A 13,114-nucleotide genomic window follows, 5' to 3' on the forward strand; every position below is an offset into this window, starting at 1 on the left:
GACCTGTGGCTTGCAGTACTTAGCAGTCTCTCGTGATCCATAGCGTTTATGATGCATGCACACAAATACTGCATTTTTGTGAAAGGAATTGGCATATACCTCTTAGAAATAGCCCTTCTATTCTCTGTTTTCCCATTTCTGTGGTCCACAAGATAAATTGCAAATATGCAGCATGGTATTTTGTGAGACAGCTGGAAGGGCTTCAGTGAAGCTCCAGTGATTGGATTCCATCTATGCTTGAAACAATTTGAGCTCCTCCTTGTTCCATGTACTGACACTAACTGGGGAAATGAAAGCTTTTGTGTATACTGAGATGAAGTCTACTGAATTAAGACACTACAGAAAATAAGTTTACTACTTTAGTTCTTCACCTCAAGAAACCAAGCCCCTCTTTGACTGCTAGGATGGAATGAGTCTGGAATAATGCAGTCCTTTAGATTCTCAAGTGTACCTGTGTGATAACTGGCTGATTCTACCAGATAAGGAAGGGTATTTATGAGGATATTGATTACCACTTATGGCACCACAACCGAAAGGATTTGTCCACTCAGTCCATAGCTGAGGACAGAGCTTGCAGTGGTGAAAAGGAACATTAAATATTGCCTAACCCTAACCCCTTCCTGCCTGCCTGAGTGCAGGCAGAGGCTTTCTAGAAAGCAGGTGAAAGCCAGGTGAAGTTCAGGATGCCAGGGAAGCCACAGCACTAGAAAAAGAATAGTGTATGGATAAGACATTCAAGGGAACAGACATCCATGCCCAGCACCATTCTCAGCACAGAGGTGTAGTTCTTTGATGGACTAATCAGCAAGATAAGAATGAAGTATTTCCAGGCTAGGGTTTTTAAATTGTAGCATTTACATACTACAGTCTTTAAAAGCATAAAGACCCAGACACAGAATAACAGGTGGTCTAAGAAAAGTAGTCCAAAAAAACACTGGTTAAAGGTTTGTATATAATGCAAATATAAGTCCCGTCACACTAAGCACTATTTTATCTTTCTTACAGAATCTATTTTCAGATTATGATTGAGTTCGGTAGTAATGATTTGAACCCTGCTTGTACAGAACTAGTGTCTCCTTCCTGTGCCCATAAAAAGCATATGATTCATTTAGTCTAACTGCAAATATAGCCAACAGCATTCATTCAGATGGGAAATCAGAATTCATTAGAATAAGAGTTTTTTGGAAAGTGGTGCTACTCAGCAATTCTCTTGACTGAGAAACATTTTTGACACAGTTTATTTATACCTCCCACGTTATGTGAGCCCAAATCTGTATCAATTCTCTTGCATTGATTTCTAAGTAAAATGCTATCAAAGGTGAATTTTGCTTTGGAAAAAGGCTATATATGCACTTAATGATTTGGGAATAGAGTGCTGTGAGATATTACTGTGGATGCTGCATTCCTGGAAGCATTCAAAGTCCAGGTTGGGTGGGGCTAGGGGCAACCTGGTCTGCTGGAAGATGTTTCTGCTCATGGCAGAGGGATTAGAACAAGATGATATTTAATGTTCCTTCCAAACCCAACCAGTGTCTGATTTTGTGATTAGGATTTAATGTTTTAACTAACAACACTACAAATTGTATTGATCTGAATTTTGATTGTTGGATGTCTGTGTTTGTTTGATCATTTACTACAGATTACTTGAATAATCTTTGTCCTGATTCTACAGAGTATGAAGCCACACAAGGTAAAATAAAATTGGTAGAAGAAAACTTCTGTTTTGCTAACATTGCTTCTAAAGAGGTGCAAGATTTCTATACTGGTAGTATATATAAGATGATTATTTTCAAGATTTTGCGTTAATAGGTTAGATGTAAAACTGTAAGAACTGATTACTAATTTAGACAAGTTATTTAGGTCAAGAATCATAGCTTTTTTATTTTTAATTGAAACATATGGGCTTCCTATAGTTTTGGTGTGATGGAATTTACAGAAGAAGAAAACATCTATACAGGCATCCTGCAGACACTGTAGTTTTGCCCCAGTCATTGAGGAAATTGTAGTCCTCTTTGGCTTTGTAAATATGTGGCCTGGTCATTGTAAAATCAATTCGGATGGCTCCCCCTGCCTGATTGTGTACCATTACCTATGGTATGCCTGCTGTGCTCAGTGAACTTGGAAGAAAGCAAGGAGATTTGAAATGCATATCTGTAGTCTAGATTCCTTAAGGCTACATAAAGTTGAAAGACATTGCATAAAAAGCAGTTCTGCAAAATCAGGAACAAATCCACTGCTAACACCATCCTTTAAAACACATTAAATACATAAAGCAGAAGTCTCTTACTCCCACTGAAATCAAAGCAAGATTTAGTTGTGATGTCTGTGTGGGAGTATTTTCCAGGCTGGAGTAAGCAGCATTAACATTATATTAATGAAATCAATTCACCCTTCTTCTACCGATTATAAATTCAAACCAACTCATAGCAATAAAGCCAGTGGTTGACTGAAAGTCAGTTTATTCTGCCCAAGAGCAGAGACTCATGCAAGATTTAGGATCCTAGTCACTGATGGTAGAACTACAGCTATAGCACTAATGTAAACAGTAGCAAGGCAGACACTCAAGCCCTCTGACCACAATTGCCTATCTCATTTTGGTTAGAAGATGCTTGTGCCATTCCTAGCCAGCATGCTCCCAAGTTATGGCCAGACATTGATAGAAAGCCCTATACCACAGGGGAAGGGATGTGAAATTGGGACCTGAACCATGTTACGCCACTGCTCTCAGTGCCAGCAAACATGTCATAGCCCAGGTTACTTGCCAGTGGAGAATCCAGGAGTTAATTTGTGTCACCACTTCATACACATTTCTGTCAGAAAAGGATGACATGTCCTCTCTCTCAGGAGTAAGAGGTACAGTTAACACTGCCATGCTATTTGGTGGCTAAAGTTGGGTTACATTCATCTCTGCAATTAGAAAACATTAGAAAAAATATTTAGTGCCATCCTTGGTGCGTAAAAAGGACCTTATAAGCTCTCTGGGTCAGCACAGGCATGATGCAGTTTCGCATAAGAGAATGATAAAGGGAGGAAGGGGAGACATCACCATGTGCCATGTCAGAGTTGCTAGGCTGTTGCATTATGAAAGTGACAAAGAAGCCAAAGGATGCCTTTGCAAATAGGAGGGATTTGAGTAAATTTTCTACTCTTTTGTGTGATCTATGGTGTTTGTTTTCCTTCATCCCTCAGCTGCCTTATTCATTGTTTCTGAAATCACGGACCAAGCCAATGACAGCATGCTCCAGGCGGTGAGTCCTACCATGATGCATGCTCCCCTGATCAGTAGTGTGTTTTTTGCACATCTGTTCAAGTGAATACATATATCTGCTAGATGCTGAAGCCTCCACCAAGGTGAGACTCAAGGGCTTATGCAGATCTGGTTTACAGTACTGCAGATGTGAAGTTGGTCTGTGCCTTTTAGTGCAGCTTTGAAAGATGTAAGACATGATAGCCAATAGCACAGAGGAGGCTTTTTTTCCCTCCTGGGTTTCAACTCACTTCTTTATTATTTCATTTTCTGAGTAGTGAGAGGGTTGTAAATAATCATTCAGGCATCCAAACATGAAATTCAAGAGACAAAGAGAAAACATCCCATTAAGATGATGCAGATGAAGGAAAGGAGTGAAATATCAATCTTCTTAGTAAGAGCTTGTTTTCAGGTAGGCTTTTAAGGCTGAAAAAATGAGTGCACATGAATTGTTAGGGAAGAACACACTAATCGGTTATGAAGATGAAAGAACAGATGTAGGTTGCAGGGAAGATGTCTAACAAGCCTAGAGTTTTATCATAGAAAGAAATGTAATCTGACCCCTCTGTAAAATAGACTCTGAAACGACAGACTTACTAAGCAGTTTTCAACTGGTTTCATTCTGATTTTCTGTCTCCTCAGGCAAAGAATTTCTAATAATATTTTTCCATTATTAAAGCAGTCTTTGTAACAAAATAAATATTTAATAAAAAAACTGAGATCTCATGAAAACCTTCCAGAAAAATCTCAGAGCTTTAGGGATATCTGTCTTAGAGGTTCAGAATTCTAAGAGGTCAGTTCCTAACAGATCAAGATCCTGGCACCTCTGCTTCCTTAGATTTCACTCAAGATATATGGGATATTTATATGAATAATTTTATGACGTTAGAAGTATATGTAAGTGACCAAAATCAAATTTGTGTTGCATTGCCATGAAATAATTTTCTCTCTACTAATCCATGCTTCAATTTGAAGAACATCATTGTATCATCTGAGTCTTATACATGTCACAGACTGTATAATAATTGCTATTAATAATGTGTGTTTTGGAATAATTTCATCACAAATTCCAAATAGATTTTTACACTTATTTTTTCTCATATCATCAGAGCACATCTACTCTTCTTCAAAACTTTGGTGTGGAAGAGATGAAACAAAATTTTCTTCTTTCCCTTTTGTGTGAATGTGCGGGGTTTTATGAAAGCACAGACTCATGAGAAACAAAGTTCAATTTTCTGCTAAATCAGAGATTATCCTCCTGAATTAAAATCCCAGACAAAAATCCACAACCAGCACTTCTTTTATTTCTCTCTTAAAAAAAAAAAAAACATAAAAGAAAATAATTACTCTAATTACAGAAGAAACTTAACAATGCCACTTATTTTAGAGCATTAATAAATTGTCAGGTACCTGGCTGAATTTCTAAGAAATAATTTAGGCTTGGCATATACCTGGAAAGAGGAAGATTTCTGTTCCCACGTACCAACTCATCAAATGACACTCCAAAAATCTCACAGGAGCACTGAATTAGGCTCATAGGAGCACTGAATTAGGATCTACATTTTTTACAGAATATCAATGGCCCATTATTAGCTTTCTTTGTTGTTTTATGATAATAAGACCCTAGCAGTTTTTTCTGGGAACTTAACCCAGGATTTTCCAGCAAATTATGACCGTAACTATCTCCACAGCATTTTTAACCATGCAGGAAAATATTACTTTCAATTTACAGATGTACAAACAGAAGTACAAGGCACAAACCATCACCACATAGAGTATTATACCTATCTGTAATTCCAGGAGATGAACTAAGCAGGGTTTGTACTGCTCTCTGAAAATCTACAATTTATTAGAGGCCCTGAGCTGCTAAGAGCTATAAATCACTATTGCTATTGACAGCTGGTGGATTCCTTGGAGAGGCGTTCCTGCTGCATAGACATCATGATAAAATTATGGAAGCTGCAGTTCACTGCTAAAATGGCCACAGCAGTATTTCTGACACCCACTTCTGCAGTACTGTCTGCTTTGCTTTTAATCCTTAATTGTAGGATTGTGAAGGATCTTTGAAAGAAGAATGATGATAGTTTTAAGATCAATGAAGAAAGCTATATAAACTCAGAATTTTGGGGAACTGACAGGAAACTATGCCCCCCCCCCCCCCTCAGCTGTCCACATTCCCAGATAAACCACTATCCTGCACATGTGATGGGTGTTTGACTTCCTTCAGGAAATGAGTTCAATATTTCTCTGTCCGTTTCCTGGTGAACATGTGTCTGTGTTGCAAACATCAGCATTTCAACAGGCTCCTCTGCCAGCAATCTTGAGAAAAGCTGGGCTGCTGCAACTTCTCTCACTCTGAAGAAACCCAGATGAGTAGTACTAGCACTGGCATGAGTGTGCTCACAGGAGAACACTGTTTTTTTCTGCAGATGAAAAACAGGTTTTCATTGTGGAAGCTGCCAATTGGACAGGTTTTGCCAGGCTAAAATACCCTTCAGGGACAGGAAAGTCCTTTGCAAATACTTTTTGCAAAGGTCAGCTGTCTCACGATCCCTGGTATTTCTTGTGCTATTGCTTTATATGTTGCTTCTATTTTATTTGCCTATAGTATTTTAGAAGTGACCTGGAAAAATCCATTTGTTACTTCCTGCATTGCAAAAGAGATACCTGACAGCTCAAATTCTTGAACATGTGTCAAGTGTCAGTTACATTGCATGGGCACAGTGAAGCCCTGTGCTGGTCAAGCCTTGTAGGTATTTTCATGTATTTGATATCCACTTACTCATTAAGAACTAAGTATCATGCTAAACAAATGCAATATTTCACTAGGGCAGTAAGATAGGGAGAGTTCAGGCTTATTCAAAAAGCAAGCCTAAATAGGTACATGAATTGTGTTAGCTGAAATCCAGGGTAAATTAGCCTCATTTTGTTAACTTGGATATGCTCCTTCTGGTGTCTGTGATAACTTTCTTAATTAGCTGATGCTGTAGACATGACTGATTTGTATCAGGCAGATACAGCAAGTATCTAATCAAGTCTCACTAATCCCAGGGGTAAATTAATGCCAGTCAGTGGAGCAAAGGGAAACAGACCATTGCCTGTTGAAGTAGAAAACTGTTCTAAAAGGCTGTCAGGTCATGAAGCTGTATCAAGTATGGTCCTTAGTCTGTAGTTTATCTGGGTGTATAACTGAGGATACAGGATAAAGTGGCTAACGTAGATAGGAGACTCCTAATTTTTAGGCATATCCCAGTGAGGACTCATTGCTGCTGGGCAGCCCATTCTACTGCTCTGATCAGATAAAAACCACAGCTGAATCCTATGCACAAGCCTCTATTTTAACAGCCTAATCTGCTAAATGGAAGGAGATTGGAAGACTAGCAATATTGAAAAGGTACAGACATCCCTTCTTCTTACTTTCACCTGATTTTCTTTATGGGAACACAGATTTACCTAGGTTAATCTTATTTACCACCTTCATGGATAAGTTCATGCCTGGTGCCAGTGCCCGCTGACTGACTGTACTTTAAGGCCAGGTAAATAGTTAATAGTATCAGAGTTGAATCATAAACTTCCTAGTTTTTGCAAAGCATCCAAACAGAAACACAGCTTCATTGCCTGCTTACTTAGTGTACCCTCTAAGTCCCTTATTTCAAAGGCATTAATCCATTATCACAGAATGTAAATCTTCAGATAATCCTAGCAACAGTCTGAAAGTATCAAAGTATGCTTTGGATTATCTGTGTCATGGCTCTTATGCACAGGCCTTTGGAGCAGATACTGTACTTTGTCTCTGTCCCTATTTTATTAGTTCACAGAGCCAGAAAGTCGGCAAAGAAGCCGATGTATAAATACCATATGAAGTTAGCAGTTCCTTTGGAAGGTGCACTGGGGAATCTCAGGTAAAAGAACTGTAGAAGGTCCCAGCAGATGCAGGTGATGAGGTTTTTTAAAATCCATAAGGTAGGAAGAAGACTTTCTGGGTGTAAATCCTTTGTCTCAGTTCTCTCTGAAATCTAATTCTGTAATATCAGTTCTAAAGAAATAAAATGGTAAGGAGGGGTGAGGGAAAATTTGCCTGCTTGCATAAAAACAGTCTCCATGCAGCCTTCTAAATGTTGTTTTTCTTTTCCAGGAGAACTTGCAAAAGCTAGTACACATTGAGCACAGTGTAAGAGGGCAGAGTGGCCTCCTCCAGCCAGGAAGGGTGAGTGCTGCAGGCACACCTATGGTGGTGGTAAAGGCATTCTTTCTGGCCAGCAATATCTCTGTGTGGATGGCCATGTTTCAGATGCCTACAGATGTTATTTACTGAGCTACTGTGATACAAGTTGGAGCACTGGTTTGTGTAAAAAACATCACTCTGGCAGTGCACATAAAGAAGGTCATGCTGAGAAAGACATGCATTATCTCTACTTTTACATAGAGCAGCCATTTGGCTTTTCACTTCAGCAATCCTCAGACACCCCAAGTGTGGTGTATTTTGATGGAGCTACTGCTTTCCTCCTTATATACTCCTGTCAAAAGGCTGCAACTCTATCAGGAATTGCTTTCAGCCTGAAAAGGCTCTGTGCTTTATACAGCTGGCTAAGAACCTTGAATTAAGGCAATTAATTTTTTTCCAAATTTATATTTTCACCATTCCCTCATGGTGTTTTTAATATAATATGCTGTTTTTAAGCAACATATCAACAGAAACATGAGAGAATGTACAGCTGTCTTGCTATCCACATCAAATGCAAATTTCTTCTTCTGACTTTCAAACCTGTCCAGTTTCCTCAGCTCCAACCTGCTTCTATGCTTCAAAAGATTTCTTTCTTAAGTTCTGCAACTCTGATTTTCCCTTCAGTCCACCAATATCTTTAACAAAATTAATAAAGCCATTTTCAAAGCAAGCATATTCATAGCATAAGAATACTCATCAGCCCAATATTGCAAATATTTGTTTTTCTCTCTAACATCAGTATTCTCACTTGCCCTTACCAGGTAATGCTTTAAAAAATTCTGCAAAGCCCAGCATACAGAATTTACAGGCTTTGTCTCTTTGATTATAAACTAGTCTAGAGTGGAAAAGTACACTAGATTCTGTTCTCCATCTGAAAAGAGCAGATGACTGTTAATCCACTGATGCAGTTCAGTTAGTTATGGCAGACTTTTTCAAACATTATTGCAATGAAGTTCTAATTTGCTGGTTAGCTGCTTTTACACAGTCCTACCAACATACATAGTAACAAGATGGACTGAAAAGGTATTGTGCTTGCAAAATTATACAAATTATATATGCAGGTATAGTTAAGATGGTGTAGCATACTAAAACCCAAGGTTTCAGTTTTTCTCATTGATCTGCCTATTTTAGAGGACTTTTAAAGACAAGAATTCTTGTCTAAAGTTCATTACATGTTAGCTTTGAATCTGTGATACCACCTCTGAGCACAGTCCACATTGCAGAAAGAGTGGGCTGAGGACAAATGGCTTTCCAACCCATTTTGTACTGATACAAATGCAAGCCATGAAGGGCAGCAGAGCTAACCCAGGCAAAGACTAAGCCAGATCACAAGGAGTAAGGCTAGAAACAAGTGTTGAGGTTCTCTATCTCTTGTGCTGATGAATGGCGTTGAAGTATCTCCTTTCCCAGGAGAAATACTCTCTTTTCTCAGTAAGATTCAGAATGAAAGCTCAGGATTACAATCTGCTGTTTTCTCCTTCAGATCTTTGTTAAAGAGGGAACCCTGATGAAAATCTCTGGCAAAAACAGGCATCCTCGACATTTGTTCTTGGTAAGATCTTTTTATATTTTTACTGTCTCTCTCATATCTTTCCATGCATTTATGCAACCCTGAAGCCTGGGAGATTTTAGACTGCAAGTCATTGAACCATCAACAGTGATGTGGTGAGTTAGTTCCTGTTGCTAACAGGGCTGTAGTCCTTTCACACATCCCACATACAGGAATATATTCTGTGCAACCTTCCGGTTGTGCCCCAGTTACATACAGCCTTCACCAGGATGTAATTCTGCAAAGAAGTGCAAGTTTTCAAGGGGATGAGGAAGATGAGAACTCCTGAGTACCTTCAGGAATTAAGCTGCATACTTGAAAGTCCTAAGACCTTTGAAGATTTAATCGGGAGCAAGAGAAAATACCCTACTGCTAAAATAGCTGAAAATTTCCTTTGGTCACACTGTGGTTCTGTTTTACAGAGTCAGCATCAATGGACTGTAACAAGTGCAATAAATGTCAAAATCATGACTTTGTTGCAGTCACGGGAAAAAGGCTATGCCAGAAACTCTAGAAGCTGGCCTTAAGAAATAATGTTCTCAGCAGCAGTAACTCTGAAGTCTACTGATGACCACTTAATAACATATGATAAATACATTCCTACTGATTTCTCTTCTGAAACACTTGCCTTTGCTAGTGTTCAAAATTATTTTGCAATTGTGGCTAAAGCTGGGACAAAATTCCAAGACATCACTACCATTTAGTCTTCCAGTGTGTTTGTTGCTGCCATCATAACCCATTACTATAGCAAAAACTAAAGTGCTACAAACTTAGCTATTGTAACTGATACAGAGAATTTTAAAGGAAGATCAGAAATCAGGTTGATAATAAATGCTGAGAGGAAAGTAATTTAAATGTGGGGTAAATTTATATGAATTTCAAGTCATCCAAAATGGTTGTATCAACTTAAAGGTCACAAGTCACAAGAGGCCAAAATTACTGGAACAGAGCAAGCACAGAAATTACTTTCTGGCACTCTCTAGTTTAGGAATGATTTCCTGGGGAAAGTTCAGATGCTCAAAGTCAGATGTTAACTGCAGAGAGAGAACTGCCTCTTGACAGCTGGAGATATTACAGTAGCCAATATCTTGCTAATAGATGCTCTCAGTATTCATAAAAAGTGGTTTTTTCTTCCTTTCAGTCAGCAAGGCAAACTGTGACCAAATGTGCTGTCATGCAATGAATGGAGTGGAGCTAGTCTTAATGGTCACTTTCAAGAACCAAGAGATGAATAAACCTGGTTTCTTTCTTAATCTAACATACTGAAGTTGCAATCACTGCAGGCTTCCTGTATTGTATCAATAGTAGGGGTGGGGAGAGGGTGACTGGATCATTGAAACTACTTGAAACTTATTGGCAAGTATCTACCTTCGGGTTCAGTGATTTCTGTGGAAGAAAAACCCATGCCAAAACCCCAAGAGTAGAATAATTTCCTAAACACTGTCTTCTAAAACTGACATTTATTTAAAGCCTTTATCTTCTAAGAACCATATTATAATCCTTTGAAACCTCTTGCAAAACTCAGGTTTCTGTATTAATAAAACCCCAAATCTTTCAGAACTTCTTTTTAATGCTTTGCATGTCAGCAGTAACTCAAAAAGATCACCAGAAGATAGCATGTAATAGATGTAGTTTGGCTTAGCTTTGATGGAATAAGTGTATTTACCTTCACTATCCCAAGGAGATTTTTAAATGAATAGCGTTTTCTGAAGTTCTTAGTAGCAAAATTATTCTGACTGAAACTAAATCAAGACCAGGAACTGGAGAGAATTTCAGAGCAAGAGTACACACTGAAGGTTAACCCTGAGGTTAATCCCTACACATCCCAGGAGATGAGCTGATCAAACTGAAGTTGCAGCTAGAATAGGCTGTAAAACTTGGGTGTGTGCCAGACTCCTGCTTGGCTTGTGCTTTCAAAGTGTGCTTTAGTGGTGTGCTCTGAATATATATCTGCCCATAAGGAGCACTGTATATCTGTGCACAGGCCATATATGCATGACATTGTAAAGACAAATTTCAAATGTTTCTGCAGGTGTATGTCGTATGTCTCAAAATGTTACTTGAGCTGGCTGTTTTGTGCAGGCTGATGGTATTGTTCAATCTGGTGTTTCCTGGCAGGATGTTTTGTGAGTTTTGCTGTGTGTCTGTTTCCTGAGTCCAGTCTCTGTTTACAAGGATGTTGTGGCCTCTGTGCAGCACAGTATGGGCTGCTGAAACTGGCAGGTCCCCTAACTGCCCCCCAGCCACAAGGCTTTGCAACTCAGAGCCTGTCTCTTATCTCACCCTTCTAAGAATTTCTCTACAAAGACCACTTGTTTTGAAAATGGGTTGCAGGAAGCTGCTATCAAATGGGACACTGTTTAATACTATATCTGGCAGGGTTGGAGTATAGGAGATTTTTGGAGTTGCCGCTTGAAAAACACAGCTCGAGCACACATTCAGACTGCTCCACTGACACTCAGGGCATGTTTATCTCAGATTTCATAGGGTTCATAATTAGCTAGCCTTTAAAACATTCCGAAAAACCAAACATGTGGTAGAAGCTTTTATACAGAGTATATTACATATGGATGCCAGCAGGGCTTAAATTTGTTCAGCAGGGCTTAAATTTGTGTGGATCAATCATCTTGAACACTGTTCATTAGAAAACTTGCACTGACTCTAATGTTACTAGATACTTGTCACAACAGAGAGAATTATAAAAAGAAGGTGGGGGAAAGGAAAGCAGTAACAGAAGAAAAGGGAATAAAAGATGAGACATATCCTTCTTTCTCTGTGAAAGAAAAAGAAAAAGGGTATGTGCTCCAATATCAAATTCTGAGCAGTCTGCAAATCCCAATTATTCAAAAGTATTCTTGCAAACAAGAAGCATGTCTGAAGTCCAAGGGCTTGTGGGAACTTCCCATAGGGTTCTAGCAGTCCATCTCCTCTATCGCAGATTTCTGAGAGTCTGCAAGATCAGCCTTTATCATCAGCCAGTCCTCACTGCTTGAGGGAGCAGTGGACAGTTGAAGCAGGAGGATGCATGAAACCACGGGTACTAATACTAGTTCTGTCCATACCATTCATATGGCCATCACTAAGGTCTTTGCAAAGAAAACAACAGTGAGTGCAAACCCTTTATTTCTTCATGAATATGTCTGCCTTGCTTCACAAGCTTTGAAGTATTTGTCATGACTTCACTATGTCAAGCTGTAGCTAGTGAGACCTCCAAATCACAGCCTACTGCTAAATAGGGGAGAAAAAAAAGAAGGACAAAAAAAAAAAACCATTAAAAAAATGGGCAATTACAAAGCAAAGTAATGTTTAGTAAAATCTTGGGATATTAATCAAGGTTGTCGTGATAATGGTATGTACCATAGTGTCATCCTTTATCAACAGTAAAAAAAAAAAATTAAGCAAGTTTTTAAAAAGATATATAACTTTTAAAATACATTTAAAACATTGAGTTTGCTATTCAAGAAGCATTTTAGCAGATTATGTCAGGATCCTGAAAATCTCTTTCAGGAGTTCACTTCCTTGGGTTTAGTGCCCAGGTGCTGCAGGGCCCATTTTAGAGCCAGTGCTCTTTAATATCTTCATGAACAACAGGAATGCAGCACTTGAAGGGATACGAAGTAAATTTGCCAATCATGCTAAACTGGGAGAAGCTGTCGAATTCCTTGAGGGCATCTCTCTGCAGAGAAACCTCAATGAATTAGAAAGATGAGCAATCACCAACCATAAGAAGTTTAACAAGGACTAGTGTTGGGAAGGGGAAACCCTGTAGTATAGACTAGGCAATTAGGGCTGGAGAGCAGCACTGTGAAAAGGGACCTGTGAGTCCTGGTCAGCAAAAGTTGAATATGAGCCAGCTATGCCCTGGCAGCCAAGAGGGCCAGCCGTGTCCAGGGGCACATCAGGGTCAGCATCACCGGCTGGGCGAGGGAGGGGATTGTCCTGCTCTACTCTGCACTGGGGCAGCCTCATCTGGAGTATTGTGAGCAGTTTTGAGCACCACAGTATAAGGAGCTAAAGCTGTTAGAGAACATCCAAAGAAGGAACACAAAGATGGGTAAGGATCTGAAGGAGAAGTCACACAAGGAGTGGCTGA

The 13,114-nt window shown here is 39.2% G+C and overlaps 2 protein-coding genes across 8 annotated transcripts in view; one reads left to right on the forward strand and one right to left on the reverse strand.

Annotated features, from left to right (window-relative positions):
• Window positions 1–13,114, reverse strand: part of LOC116808883 (uncharacterized) — a 116,705-nt gene that overhangs the window by 79,725 nt on the left and 23,866 nt on the right. The gene's annotated exons all lie outside the window — the stretch shown is intronic.
• The window catches only part of FGD5 (FYVE, RhoGEF and PH domain containing 5), an 80,077-nt gene that overhangs the window by 48,607 nt on the left and 18,356 nt on the right, over window positions 1–13,114 (forward strand). For both annotated transcript variants that reach the window (XM_030282774.3, XM_072934890.1), the window contains exons 9-12: window positions 1,640–1,690; window positions 3,190–3,248; window positions 7,383–7,454; window positions 8,956–9,024. In XM_030282774.3, coding sequence (XP_030138634.2) covers window positions 1,640–1,690; window positions 3,190–3,248; window positions 7,383–7,454; window positions 8,956–9,024 — 251 coding nt within the window. The remainder of the gene's footprint in view (window positions 1–1,639; window positions 1,691–3,189; window positions 3,249–7,382; window positions 7,455–8,955; window positions 9,025–13,114) is intronic.

This window comes from Taeniopygia guttata, chromosome 12 (assembly GCF_048771995.1).
Source record: "Taeniopygia guttata chromosome 12, bTaeGut7.mat, whole genome shotgun sequence".
Lineage (NCBI taxonomy): Eukaryota > Metazoa > Chordata > Aves > Passeriformes > Estrildidae > Taeniopygia > Taeniopygia guttata.